The sequence below is a fragment of the Ahaetulla prasina genome, chromosome 2, assembly GCF_028640845.1.
Source record: "Ahaetulla prasina isolate Xishuangbanna chromosome 2, ASM2864084v1, whole genome shotgun sequence".
NCBI lineage: Eukaryota > Metazoa > Chordata > Lepidosauria > Squamata > Colubridae > Ahaetulla > Ahaetulla prasina.
This window is the reverse complement of record NC_080540.1, coordinates 99,805,362-99,830,412: the sequence shown is the minus strand read 5'-3', so window position 1 is coordinate 99,830,412 and position 25,051 is coordinate 99,805,362. Positions and strand designations below refer to the sequence as shown.

The 25,051-nt window shown below is 41.8% G+C and overlaps 1 protein-coding gene and 1 long non-coding RNA gene across 4 annotated transcripts in view; one reads left to right on the top strand and one right to left on the bottom strand.

Moving 5' to 3' along the window:
- Positions 1-2,266, bottom strand: part of LOC131193326 (uncharacterized) — a 52,905-nt gene extending 50,639 nt beyond the window's left edge. For all 3 annotated transcript variants that reach the window (XR_009153882.1, XR_009153884.1, XR_009153883.1), the window contains exon 1: positions 2,083-2,266. This is a non-coding gene — a long non-coding RNA (uncharacterized LOC131193326). The remainder of the gene's footprint in view (positions 1-2,082) is intronic.
- On the top strand, positions 1,303-24,396 carry SPRY4 (sprouty RTK signaling antagonist 4). The gene is made up of 3 exons (XM_058173371.1): positions 1,303-1,635; positions 3,839-3,934; positions 21,691-24,396. The coding sequence occupies exon 3, from the start codon at positions 21,719-21,721 to the stop codon at positions 22,607-22,609; it is 891 nt and encodes a 296-aa protein (XP_058029354.1). The 5' UTR covers positions 1,303-1,635; positions 3,839-3,934; positions 21,691-21,718; the 3' UTR covers positions 22,610-24,396.
- Positions 24,397-25,051: the final 655 nt, after the last annotated feature.

Below are 25,051 nucleotides of genomic sequence, written 5' to 3'. Positions count from 1 at the left end.
TGAGTTTGAAGAAGTCAACTGGCATGGTTTTGCCCAGCTTTTCTGGATGATCCAGGCTCTGCTCTTGCTTGGAAAGATATTCTGGAACATCAAATGCTCCATGTTAAACTTGCAGTAACAGAGTTGGAAGGGACCTTGGGGGTCATCTAGTCCAACCCCTCTGCTCACGCAGGAGACCTGTACTAGGGATCTGAACTGCCGACCTGCCGACTTTTCTGATCGGCAAACTCAGTGTCTTAGCCACTGAGCCACCTAGTCAGGCTAATTCTTTATTCTTTACCCTGGCATGGTTGTTGTTAACTCAGGGTTTTCAGATGCACCAATGCAGCTATTATGTAACAAACGAAACAAACAAAATGTTAAAAAGTTATGATATTTATATAGTTACTTACCAAGCGCATCTAAATTATTACAATTCCCCAAGACATTGAACACCCCTAATGTTTGGAAACTGAAAGCTGAAAAATTTGACACGCCCTAGAAATACGACCCTGCCCTGGGGGGAAAGAAGAGAGGAAGCTGATGGGGTGGAGGATTAAGGAATGAGTATTGATTTCCAGCTCGGCCGTTTTCCATCGATTCGGAGGCCTTTTCTCAAAACACATCCCTTCCTTCCTGCTGTCCTCAAGGCTGACAGGACTGCAGACCGTGTCTTTTCAATGAACAATAATGCAATATCCAATACAGGGAATTCCAGAATTCTTCTGAGCCGTTGACGTGGGAAATGAATAAGATCGGAGTAAAGCCCTACAAAATTTCAGATTTGTGAAGGGATTGGGGGAGGGGATATGTTCTCCCACCCTCCCAGTGTCGTCTTCATTTTTTAACAGATCTCCGAAACACCTGGACTTCAACTTAAATAAACCAAAAGAGCAGGCGTCGGCATTGTATCGCGATCCCGCGGGACGTCCAGATGCTCATTACAGACCTCGAGAAATGAAAGCCCAGCACCAGCCAGGAGAAATACTCGCAAAAGGATCCGAAACAACGTTCAGCCGCACTTTCTCTTACGCCCTCTCCGCCCGCCTTCCTTAATTACTCATGAGAAATCCCATCAGCCGCCCTCGATCGCAAAGACAAAGGATATTTTTCCACTACGACCTATTTCCTTTATTACACTCTTAACCGCACATCCACTCCCTGCCTCTACTGTACTTCGCTTTACCATCAGCCCGAGGCTGGGGGTGTGTACTGTGGTGCATGCGCAACTGCCTGCAGCTACCGCGTTTCATTCATAAAAAAAAAGAGGAAAAACACCAGTCTATAGTCATCCTTAACTCTCAATGAGTTCCTTCCGGCCCCCCATTCATAAAATGAGAGCAGAGCATGCGCCTTGGAACTCCAGTGCCCACCCATTCATAGAATTGGGAGGACAAGCATGCGTAGTAGAGGCCCTTTCCCTCCCATTCATAAAATAGCCATTTTCCCAGGCAGCAGTTGTTGCAACAGCGAAGCGACGGCTGCCGCCGCTCCTGACAGCGCACCACTTGTTCAGGTTGCTCGTCGAGCCCCGGCTGTGTTTCGTGTCGATTTTAACTTCATTCTTCACCACCCACGTGCAAGTACAGCCGGGATTTTTCTCGGATTTAGGATTAACCCGCCTGTTGAGATATGATCTGGATTGGATTGTTGAAAGTAAGTAGGAAAAAAATCATCGCGGGATTGAGGGAGGGAAAGGAAAGGGGTTGAAAGAAGGGGGAATCGCTCTACTTCCTCGTCTGATCTTCTGCGGGAAAGGCGTGTGCCCTTAAACTTAAAACTCAAGACCAAGCTCTATTCTTTTTTTTTCACGAATTGTCTCTTCGGCATGGACTGTAATTAAGCCCGGCTATAGAGACTCGTCCCTTCTCCCTACACACCCGCCTTATTAAAACACTATGTTAGTCGCAGGCACCTGGGCGTTCGCTGGGATTAAAGATCGGTCTGTCGGTCGCATCCTATAGCTGCGTCTGCCCCGCTTGTCGCTCGGGATCAGCCCATACAGCCAAAGGGACTGGACTCTCCGGCTTGCAGCCCGGGTGCGGGGGAACGTAGAACTCCCCCCCCCCACTTGCCTTTGGCATCTCTTTCTCTCCTTCCTACCTCTTTAAGCTTCTTGCGGTTCCGACGCGTGGGATCGGGGCAGTCGCCCAGCCAAACTGCTTGCTCGCTGCCGTGACCTTTGCTCTTTTCCGCTTGCCTTTTATTTCGGGTAGCGATCCTGCGGTGCGGTCTCGTTCTCCCCCCGCCTCCCCAAACCCACCCCGTATTTGCTTCGCGTCGCCTGCTCCCCCTTTTTCCTTCTCTCTCTCTCTCTCTCTCTCCCCCTCCCCCACTCCCCCAGCGGCTTGTGACTTTGAACTACGAGATTAGCTGGGAGGATCGCGCTGCGCTAGAAGGAAACGGCGCCAGCTGGGTGTGCCAAGGGCTCTTTTTTTGTGTGTGTGTACCTGTGCGCAGCAGAAGAGCGAGAGAAAAAGAGCCGGAGAGGAAGGGGAAGGGGGTGGTGGGAAGCGCTGATCACTTCGGGGCCTTCTCCACATATTGCGTCGTGGAGATCTAGGCCGAGGCTCGAACCGACCGGCCGGGCCTTACCAACGTCGCACAAGAGAGGAGAGCTAGAAACCCACACACACACACACTCGGTGTGGCCTGGTTGCAGGTCCAGGGCAGAAAATGGAAGGCGCCGAAAAAGCCCAGAGGCCGAGCCAGGCGAGGAGGCCGCCAAGGAGGGGTCTCGATATCTGACCGGGGTGGGGGAGAGAAAGGGGCCTGACCTGTGGCCGCTTCGGAAGATCCCCAGCCTCGGAAGGGCAGCCTTAGAGAGGGGGGCGTTGCAGCCTGCCGCTTCTCTCAGTGCAGCCCCTGAAATGTCAGTGTCATTTTTTTTTCTTCCTTTTATCGAATTTAGAAAAGGTGGGAAGACAGGTGAGCTGCCCAGGCTCTTTCCTATCTTCCAACACGTTTGGCTTATTTTATTTAAAAACGCCTGGCAGTCTAAATATTGAGCTTCTGCTCTTCTTGACACCCCTCTTTTTAAAAATAAATAAATAAAAACGTCATCAAATTCACAAGGAAACAGGACAGACTATTTCAGTTCTGGTGTTAAAAGCTCTCCCTCACACACACAAACACGCTTGCTGTCACTCCAGTATTGTTCTTTTCTATCTTTCCTCTCTCCCACTAATATTACTAATTACTGTAGTATGTTCAACGTGTAACCTAGTTTCCTTGCTCTGGAATTGTTTTAAAAGAAGTCTTGTAAATTGGGTGTTGAATGACCAGGATCTCTTCCACTGACCCTCCCAAGTTCCCATTATATAAAGGTGAACAATAGAGGAATTAAGGAAAACATTAAAACATTTTCAGGATATTGGAATACTGTTGATAACGTCTCCATTTGATAAAGGCTGCTTCCTACAACCTATCGGTTGTTCCTGTATTCAACCACCTCTTTTTAACAGCTGCCGTCCCCTTCTGCAAATGAACTTTTCACCTGCAAAAAAATTGAAAAAGGTTTATACTGAATAAAATGAAAAGGTTTATACTGCGCCACTTCTAACTCTACCTATGCAAAGCCATGGTTTTGTGTGACTGGGCTTTGTAAAATGGCTGCAGCAAGAAGCTTTCCCTTAGCAGCAACTTTCCCTACCTGGTGCTTTCCAGGCAGGTTGGACTACAACTCTCACGGTTCCCAGCCACCAGAGTCCATTGGGAATTGCAGTCCAACACATCTACAAAGGTCCAGGTTATGGGAAGTTTACTTTCCATTTACCTTCATGTTCCCATGTCGGGCACCTATTGAGTATAATGTTTGTTAGACCTTTTGAAAGCAACAGTTGCCTTTCCCTTTTGACAGATGGAGTTGTGGTGGTTGTCGCAGTCATAAAAGACCTGAAGCCTGATCCTAAGCATGTTCACTCAGAAGTAAGATTCACTGAATTCAGTGTGCCTGGTAAGTGTCTTTCTCTGGTCTGGGTAATGGCGGCTCAAGAATTATAATCGATGTCTTAAAAAAAAAAAACCTTGGCTAATTTATTTATTTTTTGCTTAGAAATCAAGCAATACTGTTGATGTGTAGAACACAGATAAATTCACAAGGTGCTGGATGGTTTTCCTGTAAAAAAGAAAGTTTGGTGTTTAAAGTGAAAAATTTGAAGCACTTGAAACATTTGATTATAATTCTCCTAAAACATCACAGTTTTACCACCTCGATTTTAGAAATGTCATCGATTTGCCACTTCATTCCATTTTATTCATTTTCTTATATCCGAGTGTGGCTCCTTTTATACCAAGGATTTATTCCAGGTAGACTAATTCCATTCCATTCATCTACTTGATTAAGTAGAGCTTGAAAATAGTTGAGGAAGGAATTGGAAGCAAATTTCCTGAAGTACATGAGGTATCATTTAAACCTAGAAAGATATCGCTTGTGTGAAACTGGATGCTCCTGATTTGTGTCAAGTGTTCCCTTTAGTATAGTTTGAAGTCTTTTGATGCTATTCAGTGTTAAACACTACAAGTTCCATGGGGATTACAAGTAATTTAATCCTCATTAACTGGCATTCCTGTTCTCCTGTCAGTTTGGTCAATGCAAGGGAGACTTTTCCCTTGATTTGCATACTGGGAAATTCTTTTGAATGTTCCGTTGTCTTCTGTCCTCTCTATCTTTCCTGAAACTTTAGTTTTCAAGTAGTACTGTCATTTTTTCAAGCATTTGTGTAGCAGAAAATATTTCTAGATTAGGAGTCAGAAAACCCACAGTTCATCAGAAATTTCATCATCCCTCACTATTGGTCCTGCTGGCTGGAATTGGCTTGGAGTCAAGATCGGAATGGCCACAGATTCCCCCCACCCCCCGACCTCCACCCCCCTTTTTTTTGTTGGAGATCTTTTTTGAGATCTTTCATTCTAATACAGCAGGGCGATCTTCATAATTGAGATATTTACATTCACCCTTACCAGATTGACTGTTTACAGATGTACAAATGAGCACCCAGAATATAGAGCAGCTATAGATGAGGCCTGGCATTTGGTCAGGCTATTTTATTGGAATTCCAACGGAATTTCCTTCAGAAGGTTTACTGCTCAGGAATGTATGGGAAGCCCAGTGTTATGTCTTACTGGGGATGGTACTTTGTCTTGTGGTTTTGTGTACATCAAGCTGCTGTACCCACTTTCATATTTCTCCATGCAAATTGAGAATTGCTCGATCCTCTGGATCACTGTCTACATACGACAGATAATCTGCCCAATTTCTAACCCCCCAAACGGTTGACCCCAAAGTAAGTTTCTCCTCAGATTCTTTCACTGTTGCCTTGCCTGCTTCTAGAAGTCTTTTGTCCGAGAGGAATGAATACTTTCTTATTCTCTCTCAATTCATGCCAGGATTCTCTGGAACATTCAACAAGAGCAGTTGAAAGTTCCACAGCCATTGCATGTTTACTCAATTCAGTAGGCTCTGCTCTTTCTTGAACAGCTCTTTCGGGGAGTGGGGGGGGGGGGAAGAGTAAAGTTTTCCTTAAAAGAAGGTTTTGTTCGGTTTGTGAGAAAAATCAAAACCTGTATTAAAACTATCCCTTTTGTAAGATTTATCAAATGATAATGATCTTCCAGGTTTCCAAGGGTAGACATTTGTTTTCTCCCTCAAGATGATTAAAAACCAAGACCCAGAAGCGAGGGGAGGAAAACAAAGAGAAAAACATCAGCTTGTATTTGAGCCAGATTTGTAGCCATTTACATTCTTCAATGGGAGCGAAGATGAGACTCCAAATTGTGTCCTATTGGTGCTGCTCCCTTCTGTTTTCCACTGCTAACTCTGCACTTAAGTTTAGAGATGGGTCTAAATGCTTTGATCTGTTCTACAATAATCGCCCAGGTACACCTAAGGGGTATGTTTAACTCAGCAACTGAAAGCAACAGGACTTGGAAATCTCTAGTGAACTATTGCTCTTTATCTTTACATTGAGTATGCACATAGTAAATTTATAAAATAAGAAATGGCATAGTTGTAGAAATTCTACAAATTTATTTATTTATTTAGCATGTGGGTTTATTTATTTTATTTATTTAGCTAGCATGCTGCCGAAGCCCTAGTGACTTTGGGCAGCTCACAAATAAAAACAGTTTAAAAAATACAATAAAAACAAAAATAAAGAATAAAAAAATGACAAAGGTGATAAGAATCAGACATGAACTTTGGCGGGGCGGGAGTGGGGACAGGGAAGAAACAAATTCACACAATCCGAGGAGGCTTCTCCCACCCTCACCAAAGCCAAGAACAACTTCAATGTTCAGATCTGATCAGTTGGGCAGTAACTGCCCAACTGATAGGAGGCCCTGTGATTACTGGATTACCTTTGATTAAATACATCAAATAAATGAGACAATGAAATTGATTTATGTTTTAAGATTATATCTAACCTTCACTCTAAATGAACTGAAAATCCTTTTAAGTCATACATATCTCATTTCTTCTGCTATGAAGTTGGGCTACAATTAATGTTCTACTTGGGGATGAATCCCAATGTACTTGGTACGACACATTTCCAAATAAGCATCCTTAGAAACACGGCCTTAATATATTCACCATGGTTATTTTGAAGAAAGTTATACTCCATAGCTATCTTCTGTTTTGTAGGATGGTGGCTAGATTGCACCTTGATAAAATTTGCAATTAAAAAAATGAGGCTAATTATTAACTGAAGTGCCTTCTTCCAGCCCCCCACCTTTGAGACGGATTGGTCTAGTAGTCCAAATATCTATAGCTTTATTCTCTTAGTTCAAGCCTGCCTTTTTTGGGATTCAGGCAAGAACTCTGAATCCGAGTCTCCTATGGCCTAAATCAACCATTAGAATCATGCTTAGTAAATATTCTGTTGAGGATTTTGTTAATATGGCATCTTTTAAAGGTGTCTCTTCCTGAATTATTTTGTTATTTTTGAATTTTGGTGTTTTCAGATTCATACATGACATAACAGACATTGTTACTTTAACGTGCAATATCTTTTAGCATAGGAATGAATAGACTGTTTGAGCCTTTACTTGCCATGATCCTGAGCCTCTTGGCTTTGATGACAGTGCCTGCTGGGAATTGAAAACACAGGATTGTCCTCTAAATCCTAATTTAGAGTTCAGAAAGGGAGCATACAATGTCCACTGATTCAAGGGCCACAGCAGACTTTGTGTATAATAATAATAATAATTATTAATAATAATAATAATAATAATAATAATAATAATAACAACAACAACAACAACAGCAACAACAACAACAACAAACAGCAACAACAAAACAACTATTATTATTATTATTATTATTATTACTACTACTACTACTACTACTACTACTACTTACTACTACTGCTGTGGGATTTCCGAATACAGACTGATAAAGTTTTGGAACAGAATACCATGGATATCACAATTGTGGAAAAGAAAGAAGTGTAGATAGTCGACATTGCTATACCTGGTGACAGCAGAATTGATGAGAAACAACTTGAAAAAGTCACCAGATATCAAGATTTGAGAATCGAATTGCAGAGACTCTGGCATAAACCAGTGCAGGTGGTTCCAGTTGTACTCGGCACACTGGGAGCTATGCCTAAAGACCTAGGCAAGCACTTAAAAGCAATTGGCACTGATAAGATCACCATTGGTCAGCTGCAGAAGGCCACCTTACTGGGATCTGCTCGCATAATTCGCCAATACATCACGCAGTCCTAAATGCTTGGGAAGTGTTCGACTAGTGATCTGTGATATGAAATCCAGCATAGTTATCTCGTTTGCTGTGTATACTGTCATCATCATCATCATAATAAGGACTGTGTCCCCCAAAATGGGTAGAGTCAGCTTCCCAACTACTGGGAAGATTTGAGTTTCATAAAGGGTGAAATGAGACCTTAAGTCCCTCCAGTGCTTAATTATCCAAGTGATTGCTCACAACTACCATTTCCTGTCCTGCTCTCCAGACTCAACATGGGAGGTCAATGGGTAAGGCTCATGTAGAATGGTAACCTTGCTTCTGTCGTTACATATGAGTTACATATGAAAAGGCTAGCCAAATGGATGTTGCGAACATGTTCAGTTGGGGGGGAAAGAGAGAAAAGTAAAAAACAAAACAAAACAATTACCTTAATTTCCTGGAAGATTGCCTGCAATGAAATATTCCTTCTTCATGATTTGACTTTGCTCAAAAAATAAAATGGCTCCATTTCCAATCCATAATTTATCTGTGTGTCTGTTCCAACCGCTTTGTTCAGTTGTTTTATATAGAGTCGTCTCTAGTGCAGTTGTACCGATTTAAGTTTCATAGGCCACGTTGTTTATGTTGCTTATATTGTTCATAATAATAATAATAATAATAATAATAATAATAATAATAATAATAATAATAATAATAATAATAGTAATAGTAATAGTAATAATAATAATAGAATTCTTTTCAGAATGCATCCTGAAAGTAGATTCTTATGACAGGAAATCTGACATCCCTCCGATTTTTGCAAGCTACATTTCTCATATTTTCTCTGGGCTTGACCTTGAGTGCTAATTAATTTGCAATTGGAAGCATTTTGGATCAAACAGTAATGTGAAAGATTATATTTGGGGAGCATGGGCATATAAAATAAGCTATTGAATTATATGTCAAATCTCTATCATCTAATTTAATATCCAGCTGCTTTTCTTCTTTGCCGCACAGTGCAGGTACTCTACTGAGAAGGCTCAGGGGATGATTAAATTACGGGATCCAAACGTTATCAATCAAACATCCATGGTTACATGAGAGTTGCTTTGTCATACTGTTGAAAAATCCTGGTGGTGAACTTTTAAAGCTGAAAGTGATTGTGGGATCACAAGTTGGTTAGTTCCAACTGCAATCTCACAACTTTGTATGAACACCTATGCTAACTTTCATGAGATCATGTGAGGTTTGGTGCTATTGTGTGCTTTCAGGTGTAAATAATCTCTGTTTAATGTTTGGGGCATCTTAGTCATGTTGCGTTTAGTCACAGAAGCATTAACTTCTGTTTTAAGATTCTACCTACCTTCAACATACTTTGCTACCTATCTTGAAGAATACCTTTTATTTTAATTTTTAAAATTCCTTTTTTGTTTGGGAATCAGTTGTTGTACAAGTAAGGTAAAGAGTTGTTGCCTGCTCTTAATCCCCATCAGTCATAATAAAAATGACTTTAGGGTGAAGGAGGAGAGTGCAAAAGTTGGCTTGAAACTCAACATTAAGAAAACAAAATCATGGCATCTGGCCTTCTCAATTCCTGGCAGATAGATGGGGAAGAAATGGAGGTAGTGACAGATTTTATTTTCCTGGGTTCCAAGATCACTGCAGATGGGGACTGCAGCCAAGAAATTAAAAGACGCTTGCTCCTGGGGAGGAAAGCTATGGCAAATCTAGACAGCGTACTAAAAAGCAGACACATCACCCTGCCAACAAAAGTGTGTATAGTCAAGGCCATGGTTTTCCCGGTTGCAATGTATGGCTGTGAAGGCTGGACCATAAGAAAGGCTGAGCGCCAAAGAATTGAGGCCTTTGAACTCTGGTGCTGGAGAAGACTCCTGCGAGTCCCTTGGACTGCAAGGCGAACAAACAAGTCAGTCCAAGGGGAGATCAACCCTGACTGCTCTTTAGAAGGCCAGATCCTGAAAATGAAACTGAAAAACTTTGGCCACCTAATGAGAAAGAAGGACTCACTGGAGAAGAGCCTAATGCTGGGAAAGATTGAGGACAAAAGAAGAAAGGGACGACAGAGAATGAGGTGGCTGGATGGAGCTACTGAAGCAGTAGGCATGAGTTTAAATGGACTCCAGAGGATGGTAGAGGACAGGAAGGCCTGGAGGAACGTTGTCCATGAGGTCATAATGGGTCGGACACGACTTTGCAACTAACAACAAAAAATGCACTCTGCCTTTATATATCCACAGCAGTCCTGGCCAATCCCTATACCATTGTATTATATGATCTACTGAACTTATTTCAAGTATTTTGGTTTTCTTTTCTTATTGTCCATTGGATGCAGTTCAGAAATAAGCTTCCACACAACACAGAGAGAGGGAGGAGAAGGAGGGAGAGAGAATGGAGTTCCCAAAGGCTCTCACTCTACTATTGACTCAATGGGTCAATTCTGGCATAGAAAATGTGGTTTGTCCAGATGCATAATTTTCTTTTTATTGTTTTCTATTTTTAAAAAAATTCTAAGCTACTAAGAGACATTCTAGAGTTGACCACCTCTAGTCCACTGGAGTTGGGTGGCCAATAAATTTTTTAAAGTACGTTTCTTGAACCCCGTTATTTATTGTTCTTCTCAAAATATTGATAATTCTTGATTCAATTCTATACCTTATTTTTCTCTTCTGTGAACGAGAGCTCCATATCTTCATTGGAATCTTGCAATTTTTTCTGAATATTCAGATTCTGCTAATGCTGTTAATTAAGGATGTACAAATGACTTTGCATTTGAAATGTTTGAAATTTGAAGTGCACTGTGTTCTGAATGCCTACCATTATTTATTCCTACCATTCCAAATGTGTTTTGCCCTTGAAAGTACAAAACATCCGTTTCAAACTCAGAAGAGTTGTTTTGAGGTGAAAGCATCATGAGAATGGTCAGAACAACATCAGAACAGTTCTAGGAGGATCTGATTTATTCATTTGAACATCAGCTTCCTCTGACTTCAGCAAACTAATATTCACTTAGAAGTAATATATTTCACAATATTATTCCTACCTGAGCCCAACTTTACCAGAGCTGAAACAAGCTACCGTATATACTCGAGTATAAGCCGAGTTTTTCAGCACATTTTTTGTGCTGAAAAACGTCCCCTCGGCTTATACTCGGGTCTATACGGCTTATACTCGAGTTTTTTTTTTTTAAGCCCCTCGGCTTATACTCGAGTATATACGGCTTATACTCGAGTTTTTTTTCTTTTTCACATTTTACGGACGGAAGCCCTGCGGTGCAGTGAGAGGCGGGCGGGGGCCGCCAGCCTTCTCAGCTGAGGGAGGGAGGGTTTCCCCAACCGGTAGGTGCCTCATTTCCCACCCTCGGCTTATACTCGAGTCCCCAGTTTACCCCAGTTTTTGGGGTAAAATTGGGGACCTCGGCTTATACTCGGATCGGCTTATATTCGAGTATATACGGTAATTGCAACAAGATTGTGTTCATATGGGTGATTTACTCCATCTCCTGTATAATAAAGTCTTATTCTTTAAAGCACAACTTATCATGCATAACTTGTCTGTCACCTGTTCCTTGTGTTCTTGACGCCTCCCTCTCCTTCCAATGCTGATTATTGTGACCACCTTACACTTTTCTGAATGACCTGAAGGTTCCTGATATGGTTTCATCTCTGAGGCTAAGCAGGCCTGAACAAGCCCACCTCTGTCTTAGTTGTTTGAAGGCAAGGATGGAATTCAGAGGTACCAAATAATGTGTACCATAATCCCTGTAACTGAGGTGCAAGGACGGCTTAGAAACATCTTTGCTTGAAAGCCACTGTATAAGTAGAAAAGCCTGCCTTGTCTCAAAAAAGATGGAATGCATCATGTGGCATATGCTGCTTCAGATCTATTTCAGAGGTTCAGAGACAGCATGATGCATAGCTACTCCCAGATGATCCTACCTTTAAAAACTAAGATGATATTCAAATTCACTTTCTCCCACTTCTCTTTTAAAATAAGTGTAAGACAAGAGAAAATACAGTCATGGTGTTTAATCCCCTTCTTCCGTGGCTATGATTTTTTAGTGTCCAGTTCATGCTGGTGATAATAAGTTTAGTAATTAAGTAATTATTATTACTGTCAATGTATGCATTTCAAACCCTATCCTGTTAAAATATAAGATGCGTGTTACAGTTACACACTCAATCTTTTCTTTTAAAGCTTGATTTATTGATTCTGATCCTCTGGTGGTGGCTCAACAGACTAATGCAGTCTGTTATTAACAGCAGCTGCTTGCAATTACTGCAGGTTCAAGTCCCACCAGGCCCAAGGTTGACTCAGCCTTCCAGCCTTTATAAGGTAGGTAAAATGAGGACCCAAGATTGTTGGGGGCAATAAGTTGACTTTGTATATAATATACAAATGGATGAAGACTATTGCTTGACATAGTGTAAGCCGCCCTGAGTCTTCGGAGAAGGGCGGGATATAAATGCAAATAAAAAAAATTCTGATCAATAAATTCTGATCAATAAATCAAGCTTTTGATCAATAAATCAAAAGCTTGATTTATTGATTCAAATAACTATCCACCTTAATTTCAGGTTTTTTTATTCAACCTCAATCAACATTTCTGCCATCAGTAATCAAGGATGAAAACCAGCTGTCCACAAATACAATACACATTTTTAAGCTTTCAATCTTAAAAGGTCTCCAACCGCAGGGGAGAAAAAACCCCCCCGCACTCCGGAGCACTCCACTCACGTTTACCGATATTCCCTTCCCTTCTCCTCCTCAATTCTTCTCCGTTCCCTGTTCACCACCAGGCTGCTGCAGTTATAAATCCAATGCCCCGGTGTCACCGGGCACAGCGGCCCAGGCGACGACCAAAATAATGGCCGCGGCCTGTGGCCTCCAAACCCCGCCAAGCCTAGGACGCGCCAGCATCGGTCCCCACAGTCCTGTATGTCGGCTGGGAGACCCCTGGCGAGCCGTCCGTGTGGCAGGTGTCCTTTTCGGAACACCTGGCCCCTGAGGGCCTCGGCGGCGGCCGGATTCGGGCGCTGGAGGCAGGAGAAGCCTTCCAGACGTCCGTTGCCGCTGGACACCGGAAGTCGTTGGAAGGAGCACGAGTTATTCTGGAGAGAGGAGAACTTAAAATAAGAAGATTACCGGTTTTGTGGAGCTCTGGAGAGAAGAGGTGATGGAGAAATTTAGGAGGGAAGGTTTGAGGCCCCCCCTCCTTCTGGGGAACAGTGGTGGCGTCCAGCTTCCGCCTTCACTATGAGAATTTTGATGACATCACTTCCCTTCGGCTTCCTGGTTGACTAACTGTACTCTGGACTCGTTGCTCCTGTGAGTGCCCCCTGGTGGATCCGGAGGAAATTACAAGGATACTGTGCCTGCCTGAGGATTTTGTATGTTTTTTTCCTTAATGGCAAAAGGTCAGAGACCAACTGCTGGACATATGGGGAATCCTTTGGAAAAGTTATCTAATATGGACAAGAAATTGATGAAATAAGAGCAGAAATTGTGACTATCCAAAAGGATTTAAAGGATACTCAACAAGTTTCAGCAGAAAACAAGCAGAAAGTGGAAGGTTTGGAGGGTGAGATGCGGCAGTGCAGAAAAGAGAGGAGACGACAGGCAATGCTGTGCTTGGACTACAGATGGATAAAATGTCTTATTTCCTTAGGTTTCAAAATTTGGAAGAAGTGGACCAAGAAGACTTGAGAGATGTTGTGACTAAATTGTTGGGAGAATTTCTTGGGAGAGGTGTTGATTTCATGAATTGGGATGTGGATCGAGTTTATAGAGTTAATTCGCAATATGCACGCACGCATGCAGTTCCCAGAGAGGTTCATGTCAAATTTGTGAGAAGAGAGACGAGAGATGAAATTCTTAGAAAACATAGGAGTGGGGCACTGATTTACAGGGGCAGGGAGATAGCCATTCTGAGGCAGATTCCCAGACAGGTACGTGAAAAAAGAAAGAAATATTATTTTTTGTCAAGCAAATTGTACCAGAAGGGAGTGGGCTTCAGATGGCTGATGCCAGAGGGATTGATGATTTTCCGGGAGGGCATTACGAAAAAAATCAGTACAATTGCGGAGGCTACGGCCTATGTGGAGGAACACAAAGCCCTCCTGGAATCAGATGACCCAGGAATTGAAGAAGGGGAGGTTATAGGTTATAGATCATGGGGCGGAGGCGGCTGCCGCTGTTGCGGCCCTGGAGTTGGGTCAGGCTGAACCCAGAGTTCTGAGATCCAAAACTAGGAAGTGATAAAGATATTTGGGATTGTGTTGGTTTTCCTTATTCTCTTTAGTACGATATTCTGTTTATTCTTGACCCTTCTTTATTACGTATTTAAAATTTGTAAACTTAGCTACTTCGTGTTACCTGCTTGCCATATGGCTGTTGTATGTGTTAAAAAATTTGAGTAAAATTCTTATTTTAGATAAGAAAAATGAAAATTTACCATACCTGATATGTATTTGTATAAACCTTTTTTTTGACTAATAAAAACTTTTTGAATAAAAAAAAAAAAATCTTAAAAGGTCTCCTTTGTTGACCCAAGCAAGCAATTAGCCTACTCTAAGCGCCCCCCCCCTTTCTTGTATCCTTTAGAAAGCAGGTCAAAATCATCTTCTTCCTTTGGGCATTTGGCAATGAGTTATGAATGCAAGACTTGAAAAATTTGTATTGCCTCCATAGATGGTTTTGTGTTAACAGGTTGTAAGCTGACTAGAGTCGTTCAAGTTGAAGGCCTACACAAAACTGAAATAAATGCTGAAAACAATACAATTATCTTAAATATATTTTTGAGATTGGAACTTGCAGCAAAAAGTAAATGCAAATTTAATCTTTAAACTCCTAACAAGCTTTTGGTTGCTTTAAGAGCTTAGCAGCATTCCTGGTGAAAACAGGCTTTTGAAATCCATAACTTTAAGTGATCAGTCAATTGCAAATACTTTAGGGATTTATTTTGAATGACAGAAAAAGTCAAACTATTGTTTAAAATCTGACATTGTCATAAAGGGCAATGCCACTGGCAATTTCTTCACTGTTGATTTGAAATAACTTCTGTCTTGTTCCTCCCATTGCGCAAGGCTTGTTGTTATCAGGTTCTCATTATCCAGCCAAGTAATCCTGAAAATGAATACATAATATCTGCAAGACCAGTTTAATGCCCTACCTTTGGCTCCTTCCTAGCTCATACTGGAAGTGCCCCGAGCTCTAGAAAATGAGTCAAAGAGTGCCAAACAATTTCAACACAAATGTTGTTATTGTCTTCGCAGTCAGCTAACATTGATTTACCCTCTGCCTCCTTTGTCTCCACCCTTCAGTGAGTAGAGTGAGCTGAAGGTTTTCAGGTTCAACTCAACCTAAATGCAGATATTCTTCCCGGTCAGTGTCACTGAAAAAGCAGATCCTGCCATTCTGTCTCTTGGGATAAGACTCCCTCTCTGGAGTTCCAGCAGAGGAGAAACCAGTTCTGCCAGTTTGCAGCAGAAATCGGCTATCCTGCGCTCCAATTGGCTGGAGTTTACAACATCACAAACCCACCCACTTGTGCAGCTCATCAAAAATACATGTTTCTTTTTCTAAACTGGGGGAGTGTTAGGAAGAGCCAAAACAAGGGTTTCAACCATTCTGGTTTTTAAGAACAACAACAACAACAAAGGTAGTCTAGCTGAAATTCCAGCAAAGACGCAAGGCCAAAGGCTGGAAATGGCATTTGAATTGCTGATAAGTGTGCCTGATTTACACAAAGCAAGGGAGAAGAAGTCTGATTCACAGCATGCTTTGAAACTTGAGTTTGGATTTAATGGGATGAAAATCAAGATGTAGCCCAAATGAGGCATTTTTAAGTCTCACTGGATGTTGAATGGAGTTCTTGCTCTTTCTCTCTCTCTCCCCATGACTTCTCATGTTTACTCATTCTGTCCCTGAACTGGTGTTTCCCTCCAGTTCTCTTTTTCGGCTCACAGATTTCAACAGCTTCTCTTCAGTCTGGAATGCTTGGGGTTGCTTGCCTCTTTTTTTTTTTTTTACATAATTAATAAAGAATCTAAAGGTCACTGCAAGGAAGTGGCAACTCCACCAGAAAACAATGTGTACTCTCTAAATTTGAACCAAGCCATTTCCGTTCTTTGATTTAAGTTTAGTTGCTTCCTGTGGTTTCATGTCCTCCCCTACAGTTGAATCTCTGGATGGGCTCCAGTATAAATTGCACTCTTCCAATGAAATTAGAGACTAGCAATAAAGGGATTGGCTAGTAAACAGCATTTAAACCAAATATTATGTGGTGTTTGGTGTTTGGATGAAAAAATAGTCTGAATATTTTCAAGGATTTTGTGTCCTCTGCTCTGATTTGCAATCATTATGCTCCCTTTTTGCAAAACAGTCGTGTTGATGCCTAAGGAATATGCTTTTAAGGAATTTATATTTGGCTTGTTTTTACTGGGAAGAGGACATTTTTTTGCCTTTGTTTGCAATTAAAAAATAAAATATGGCCCCCTCCCCCAATTCAGCAACCTGTGGCCTTCCAGGTCCCATTTTCCACCTTCACCATTAGCTGGGCCAGTTGGGTGGGGCTGATGAAAGTTGGACCATAACCACAGTTTCTCCTATCCTGGTTTAGCATTGCGAGAACATGTTGCAGCTCATGTTAGGGCTGCGCACTGCATTTCCTCTGATGCAAGCATAGCAGAGAACTTGGAATTTTCCACTGTATATTAATCACATCTGAATGTACTTTCCATACTATAAACTCTGGATACTCAGAGTTGCGGGTGTTAAGCCAATTTCATAAGCGAAGGGTTTAAAAATACATAGTTAATGTTGCTGAGAGGTTAGTTTATGTATATTGTTAATCTGTGGCTTATTCTAAAAAGTGACTTTCCAATCTGATCTTGGCCACGCTGGAGTAAAGAGCGAAAGAGCTCAAAGCTTGGTATGATTGAACTTCACACTATGGGTTCATTATTAGGTTATGCAAGAAATTCTTGACTTTATGACCGCAATTAGGACTGGAATGTCCACTGCTAAACAATGTGGTCATTAAGTGAGCCATGCATTTATGAACTTTTTTTGCCATGACTGTTAAGCGAATTGCCTTGGCAAATCAGAGGGTCATTAAGCACATCCAGTTTCACCCATTAATTTTGCCTGTTGGAAGAAATGGGGAAGTGGCAAAATGAGGTGGGAATGTAGAATGGATTCCCAGGAGGGATGGGCTGCATTCCAGAGGAGCAAGAAACAGCAAAGTTAAGATAATTCAGTTTACAACGTGTGTATAAGAAAATAAAAAAATAAAAAACTTAATAAAAAAAAAGATAGTTCAGTTGCGAGGTAGAGGGTCAAGCAGTGGTGAAATCCAATTTTTTCTACTACCGGTTCTGTGGGCATGGCTTGGTGGGCATGGCTTGGTGGCGGGGCAGGGAAGGATATTGCAAAATCTCCATTTCCACCCCACTCCAGGGAAAGGATACTACAAAATCCCCATTCCCTCCCCACTCTGGGGCCAGCCAGAGGTGGTATTTGCCAGTTTTCCAAACTACTCAAAATTTCCGCTACTGGTTTCGAGGACCTGTCGGAACCTACTGGATTTCACCCCTGGGGTCAAGATATCTTCTCCCTAGGAGTTCTCAAAGTATATCTTTAATGAAGCAAGGACTGGCTTTAGTTTGGCTAGATTGCTGTCTGTAGGTGAGAAAGTGCAGCCTTCACCATGACTGGGTGGCTTTGGGCCAGGCACACACTCTCAGCCCAACCTACCTCACAGTTGTTATTGTGGGGAAAATAGGAGGGGGAAGGTATGTTGCATTTGTTCACCAGATTGAGTTATTTGTAAAAATAATAAAGACAGGATACAAATAAAACAAACAAGCACATTAAATGAAACAATAAAGGAAACTACTTAGAAGACACTCACTGTATTTCTTGGTAACAGCCATGGTGGTGCAGTGGTTAGAATGCAGTACTGCAGGCTACTTCTGTTGCCTGCAGTTTGGCAGTTCGAATCTCACCAGGCACAATGGTTGATTCAGCCTTCCATCCTTCCAAGGTCAGTAAAATGAGAACCCAGATTGTTGGGGGCAATATGCTGACTCTGTAAACCACTTAGGGAGGGCTGTAAAGTACCATGAAGCAGTATATATAATAGCAATGCTATTGGTATTGCTGTTTTGGAACATGACACAGATGGTGATCATGTGACTCCCAGATGCTCCAACTGGTGTCGATACATGTTGGTGCCCCAGGGTCCAAATTTTAATCACATGACCCCAGGGACACTGCAAGGACTTGTCATGAGTTATTTTTTTCCCCAGTGCCATTGTAATTGAAATTAAATGAATGTTTGTAAATCTAGAACTACCTGCAACATAATCGTGATACGTTCCTGACCTGTGTTCTGAGGATTCAGGGAATTCTTGAGGAACACACTAAAACAGTGTTTCTCAACCATGCCATTTGAAGATATATGGACTTCAACTGCCAGAATTCCCCAACCAGCTATGTTTCAAGTGACCAAGGCTGAAAAACTTTGCACTCTTAAATGTTAGAAATAACTGAAGGTCTGAAGTTACATGCAAATATAGTCACCATGTACTGTGCAACGATTGGCTGATAAAAAGTTGAGGTAAAGGGGAGGGAAAGAAACCATTGTCCTGCTGCTCCAGATATCAGTACCATTCTAATTCCAAAGTATACATGAGACTGTATGTATAAAAGCTGATTTAGAAAATGGCTATTCTTTTGGCTTATTGATTGATTGAGTGAATGAATGACTTCCAGCCGACCCTAGAGCAGTAAAATCTGAGCTTGGCACAAATGTCTTTAAAAAATCAAAACAGTCCTTATCTATAATCCATTCAGTCTTCATCAAAATGGAGAGCGATGGCATTTGGACATTATAAAGTTGAAGGCCATGAAATCCAAAGATTTCGGGGCAGGCTTAGTGTTGGCTTAATGTCAGAATCAACACTGATGTCAAATGAACCTGTCCAGTGAGCTCCTTCCAAAACCAGATCCTCCATCTGGAGAGGGCTCTCCTGTATGTTTTAGCATGAATATCTCCTGATAGTAAGATGCAGAGAAAGGTTTTATTGGAGGATTTTGGTACACTGGCATTGTTATTTTCAGATACGTAAAGAGGAGCATGGAATCCAGATCAGGTGGAATAACTATTTCACTCTTCTCAGCTGGAATCTTGCCTTGCTTGGAATGTAATGTCTAATACTCGGCATCATAGTCTGAAATAGTAGTCTATACTGTTCCCAATTATACGTAATCATTCTATGTGTTTATGGCTATGTTTTGCCTATTTATATACTTTTTTTGTGCCACTTTTTTTCATGTGTCCATGTCCATGTCTATACTGTTCCTTGTTTCCTAGTTCTTGTTGATAAATAAATAAATAAATAAATAAAAAATTGAAATCCCTGAACTAGAGTTAGTTGAGGGGGGGGCAGAGGGTTGGACTAGAAGGCCTCGAAGGTCCCTTCCAACTCTGTTGTTATATTATATTATATTAAGATTTCACTATCAGATTCCACTATTAGGAGATTTTAAGTGTTATTATATGGAAGAAGGAGTGGACTTATTCTCTGTTTCCTCAGAGGGCAGGAACTAGAAATCCGTGAGTTAACATCTCAGGGAACTAGGTTCAGGTTAGATATTAAGAAGAACTGACTGACAGTAAGGGTTCTTAACCAGTGGAATAAATAACCTCATGAAGTGGTATGTTTCCCTTCACCAGAAGATTTCAAATTGAAACCGGATAGCCATCTATCCAAAATACTTTAGCAGATCCTGTCCTGAGCAAGAGAATGGAGTAGAACAGGGCTCTCCAACCTTGGCAACTTTAAGACTTGTGGATTTCAACTCCTAGAGTTCCTCAGCCAGCTTTGCTGGCTGAGGAATTCTGGGAGTTGAAGTCCTCAAGTCTTAAAGTTGCCAAGGTTGGAGACCCTTGGAGCAGACGACATCTGAGGTCATTCCAGTTCTTTAATTCTATGAAATCAGTCATTTAGAATGAATTGACATTTGGAGGTATAAAACCGAGGCTCGGGATCACATATTGGATACCGTTGATGTAAAAATTGAAACTCTCCTTCTCTGTGTTTTCCATGTCTTCTAGAATCAGAGCATCTGTACCCTGATTTATGCAGGGGACCTTTCTCAAAGTGGTGCCCTCAAGATGTGCAGTGATTACACGATCCAATCTTACATGATCGCTATCTGGAAATTCTGAGAGTTATAATCTTAACATATCTGGAGGGCATCCAGTTGACTAGCATACATTCATGGCCTTTTTAAAAAAAAACAAAACCTGTAAATGAGTTAAGAGTGATGAGCGATGACATTACTACTCCCCTCTTCCGTTCACAGATATTTCTGAATAAGTTGGCAGTGCTTGTTTTTGGCTGGATTTTAGGCGATATTTATGTATGCATTTTAACATTTCCTCTTAATTTATCATCTTTTACTTTTGGACCTTCAGAAACTGGGTACGGATTCAACAAATGAGTCATCATAACTAGTTTGCTTATTTAGAGACTAGAAAACTGAGGCTGACAGATGGCACTGTCGGCAGCAGGCCCAGAATTTCTGTGGCAAGAATCAATGTCATTAACTCAATAGTACAGTTCCATAATTTAAGATTCTTGATTCCAATTCTGCGCTCCAGGCCCATAGGACAAGCTAGTCCTATTCTATTCTACTCATTTTATTGCACTCCACAGAAAACTATTGGCAATGTCTGTGATTGTACACCTCTTTTATTTCAACTAATCCCTAAAGAACATGTAATTTTCATTTAAGTTCCCTCTTCTGCTAGAACAGGGAACTGCAACCTGCGGCTCTGGAGCCGCATGTGGCTCTTTCATCCCTCTGCTGCGGCTCCCTGTCACTCAAAATATGCGTCATAACCGCCAATGTGTGACACCCACCAGCACGCAATTTATTGAGCTTTTTGACTGCCAGTAGGCCAATCATGGATAAATCCAAGAAAAGAAAAGTTTCAGAAGAAAACAGAATGTTTAATTCAAGTATATATGCTAGTTCAGGAAATAGTCATGAAGGGTTTTGTGGCTCCCGGTGTTTTCTTTTCTTTGGAAAACGGGTCCAAATGGCTCTTTGAGTGTTTAAGATTGCCGACCTCCGAGCTAAGTCATATTTGAAGAGACTCAATAAAATCAGGTTAATTGCAGAAGATCCCTTTTAATTTCAGTATGTGTGCATATATGTGTGTCTACAGAGGTTCCCTAGAGAAGCAACCTGTGCAATGCATTTATTGATTAAATTTAGATACTGGCTCCCACAATTTTGGCCATCCAGAAATATTTTTTTAAAAAAAAAGAATTCCTGCAGAGGTCATTAAGAAATTGTCCCCATGGCTCAAAAAATATAGGAAACCCTGCACACTGAAGCCACATTGGCTTGAAGTTTTCACAGAAGGTGGATTTCTAGGTGGACAGCTCCTAGTGCTACCCTCAGAAGTCATTTGCCCTAGCTACTTATTGTTAGTACTCCATTGTCCCATTTTTTTAACCACAAAAGCAGTCCTGTGAGATACTGTGAGAGAGTGGTTGACTGGTTCAAACTCTCTTACGCCATACTAGTTATTCTATCTTTTTTCTTCTTAACAACAATAGATATGCTTTTTTTTCCCCCTCTCCCCCAATATTAAAAAAAAAATCCCATAGAGGTGGGATTGCAGTTCCAAGTATTTTGGGATGCCACCATAGTGTAGAGCTATCCCAACTCCACTTGCACAACCACACTTCCACTTCTCTTCTGTGGGACTGACAACACTCCAAAGCAGGGGTCTCCAACCTTGGTCCCTTTAAGACAAGTCTTAAAGGGACCAAGGTTGGAGACCCCTGCTCCAAAGAGTTAACCTGTAAACTGCCAAGATTGATCCTGGGACAACCCTGGCAGAGGAAGAGCTCAGCTCTTTGTTGGAACTCTGTGACAGCAATAGATAATATCTCAGCCTCTTTTTCTTTATTCTCCTTTTTTTTCAGGACACTTAAAAGCAGCCTGAAAAATAAAATGGAGTCTCGAATGCCTCACAACATGACTGTGGTGCCCAGTTCTACCATGGTACAGCCTCTTCTAGAAAGCCGGATCCCTTATGGCAGACTGCAACATCCCTTGACTATTCTGCCTATCGACCAGATGAAGACCACACATATGGAGAACGACTACATTGACAATCCCACACTGGCTCAACTGGTGGCTCAGAAGCCTCCCCGGAGCCACCACGAGCCCACCCTTCCACCACGGTGTGAACAAGATGTCACCCATCCGTGGATCTCCTTCAGTGGGCGACCCAGCTCCATCAGTAGTAGCAGCAGCACGTCTTCAGATCAAAGGCTTTTGGACCACATGGTCCCAGCTCCCGTGGCTGACCAGTCCTCCCCAAGAGCAGTTCGGCTTCAGCCCAAGGCAGTTCACTGCAAGCCCTTGGATCTGAAAGGACTCCCCTCTCTGAAGCTGGACAAGCACTTTTTGCTGTGTGAAGCCTGTGGGAAATGCAAGTGTAAGGAATGTGCCCTGCCTATGACTTTGCCCTCATGTTGGGTGTGCAATCAGGAATGTCTGTGCTCGGCCCAGAACCTGGTCAATTACTCAACCTGCATGTGCTTGGTGAAGGGCATATTCTACCACTGCACCAACGAGGATGACGAGGGCTCCTGCGCAGACCATCCCTGCTCTTGCTCCCACTCGAACTGCTGTGCCCGTTGGTCCTTTATGAGCGCCCTCTCCCTGGTTTTCCCCTGCTTGCTGTGCTACCTGCCAGCCACCGGCTGTGTGAAGCTATCGCAGCGGTGCTATGACCGAGTGAGTCGGCCTGGATGCCGGTGCAAAAACACAAACAGCGTGATTTGTAAAGCGTCCCCGGATGGGAAAGCTGACAGCCGACCGGAGAAATCGTTTTGATTGCTGGAGAGAAGTTGGGAAGTGCAGGATGGGAAAAGAAAACAGGAAGGGTATTTTGTCACCTGTGTCAAAGTATAACATATGTCAACCCTTCTGTAGGGAGGGAGGGAAGGAAAGAAAGGAAGGAAGCAAGGAAGGAGGGAGGGAGGGAGAGACGGTGGGAGAGAAATGGATAGGGATATGGATATTTTGCTGTTCAAGGGCCAAAACAGACTACATAGAGCAATTTGAAGACATCTCCTCTCCTAGTCCTTAGTCCTGGCGTTTGATCAATCTAGAGATTGCAAGAATAATCCAGAAGTAGGCTTGGCATGTACATCAGCAGTTGGAAGCAGGACTTCAGTTCAGGGCCACCATCCAATTAACATATTTATAGGTTATGGGCAGTAAGGGCTAAGTTTTCCTCAAGGCTTTAACAAGAATGTTCCTTACCGCCTCGTTTTGTTGTTGTCATTGTTGTGTCTGTACCTTGTGAGAGTACTCCTTTTAAAAATAATCTTTCTGAATATGTAGAAATCAGTAGCTCTTCTCAGGTATTAAGCTTCAACAGAGTATTCAAATTTGAATAAAGGGTTCAAGACTGATAAGATTCAGGGATTGGGCATGCTGCGCCCTCCCTATAGAGGTTTAAATGCCCTGGGTGAGCTTAACACCTGGATTAGCGCTACCTTTAACTCCTGTTGATTTTACTGCCATTAAGGCACAGTCTTGAAAGTCTGAATAATGAGCAAATATCCCAGTGGTGAAATCCAAATTTTTTTACTACAGGTTCTGTGGGCGTAGTGTGGTTGGTGAGTGTGGCTTGGTGGGTGTGGCAGGGAAAGGATATTGCAAAATCTCCATTCCCACCCCACTCTGAGGCCAGCCAGAGGTGGTATTTGCCGGTTCTCTGAACTACTTAAAATTTCCGCTACCGGTTCTCCAGATTCTGTCAGAACCTGCTGGATTTCACCCCTGAAATATCCCAATTCTTTTCCTAAATCATCTTTCTGTCTCTCTCTCTGTCTCTGTCTCTGTCTCTCTCTCTCTCTCTCTCTCATGATCATCACAAAGAATATATTCTGATTGATTACTTCCTTATTAAGTGTTTCTTGATCTATTGTAACAAAAATGGGGGGGGGGAGGAATTCATTCCCTTTTGCAAGTTCCACAAAGAATTCATACCAGCAGCCATGAGGCTGAACTCTATCCATTCAGGTCAAGTAGGAGCAAATGGTAATATAAGGCTTTTGATGTTTCAATGCTGGAACAAGTTTGAAAGCTATGACCCAACTTGGTCAGAGAATGCCCAGCCAAAAGAGTTTCTAGGACTTTTAAGCCCATTTTTATATTTCAGATGCACAAACTTCTGAGCATACATTTGAAATAGTGTATTATGTTGCTTGATCATTATTGCACATTTTTATTGCACAAATAAGATCCTGCTACGCAAAAGAAGAAGAAAAAGAAGTAAAACTGAGCGTAAGTTTCAAAGGAACTAATCTCAACAGTACTTTCAGGATAAATATAAGCAGCTCAATTCTCCTGAAATAAATTTATATTTTATTAAATCAGATGATAGCGACGCTTGAGCTGAAACTTAAGAATTAGCCTCTACTCTGCATCTGAAGGATTAACGATTAACCCAAACCAAGCACAATATATCTGAGTATCTTGGGACAATTAGAAATGGATCAGCACAACCCCAAACTCTCTTTGAAATGGAATTGTTTTTGACAAAACAAAAAAGCTGCTTAATTCTTTTTCTATAAAGCAATATGCTGCTGTTCGTACAGGAGGGTTGCTAACATTTTTTTTTAGTGTTGGGGGGGAAATAAGCTTGAGGGGCATATTTCTAACAAAGTGCCTACAGTTTTTGTCAGCCACCCCTTTCTAGATATCATCTATCAATATCAAACTTCCTGAAACTGGTGCCCCCTGGGTAGGTTGGATTTCAAGTTCTATAGCTCCACTGCTGACTGGGAGGGAATAGAGAAAACGGGAGTGGAATATATTTGAAGGGCTGAAGGTTGGGAAGGTTAATCTCTGTACTTGGACAGCAACAAAGGCTGTTAGGAGGAAGGATCCCTGCTCAAGGCCAGTGGATTAACCTTATTACAAGATGCTAAACAGGAAGTCACTGACACTACACAACAAATGGAAAAGACAGGCATGTAAAAAAAAAGCTGGTCCGTAAAAGTGAAATGTATTTCTTAGAAAAAATCCATGGCACCTTTCCAACTGAATAGGATTTCTGATCCAAAATTAATCTACTATGTAGAGAGAAAGGAGGCCAGTTTTATTATTATTTTAGGGATAAGCAGGTAGAAGAATACGCTCACTTTTTTTCCATGAAGGAAGATTTGATTAGAATGGTAGATTTGGCTGGAAAGTATTTTTAATATTTTTATATGTTTCTGTTCTATTTTAGAGGAAAGAGAATTTGTTTTACGAGTCCTTGAT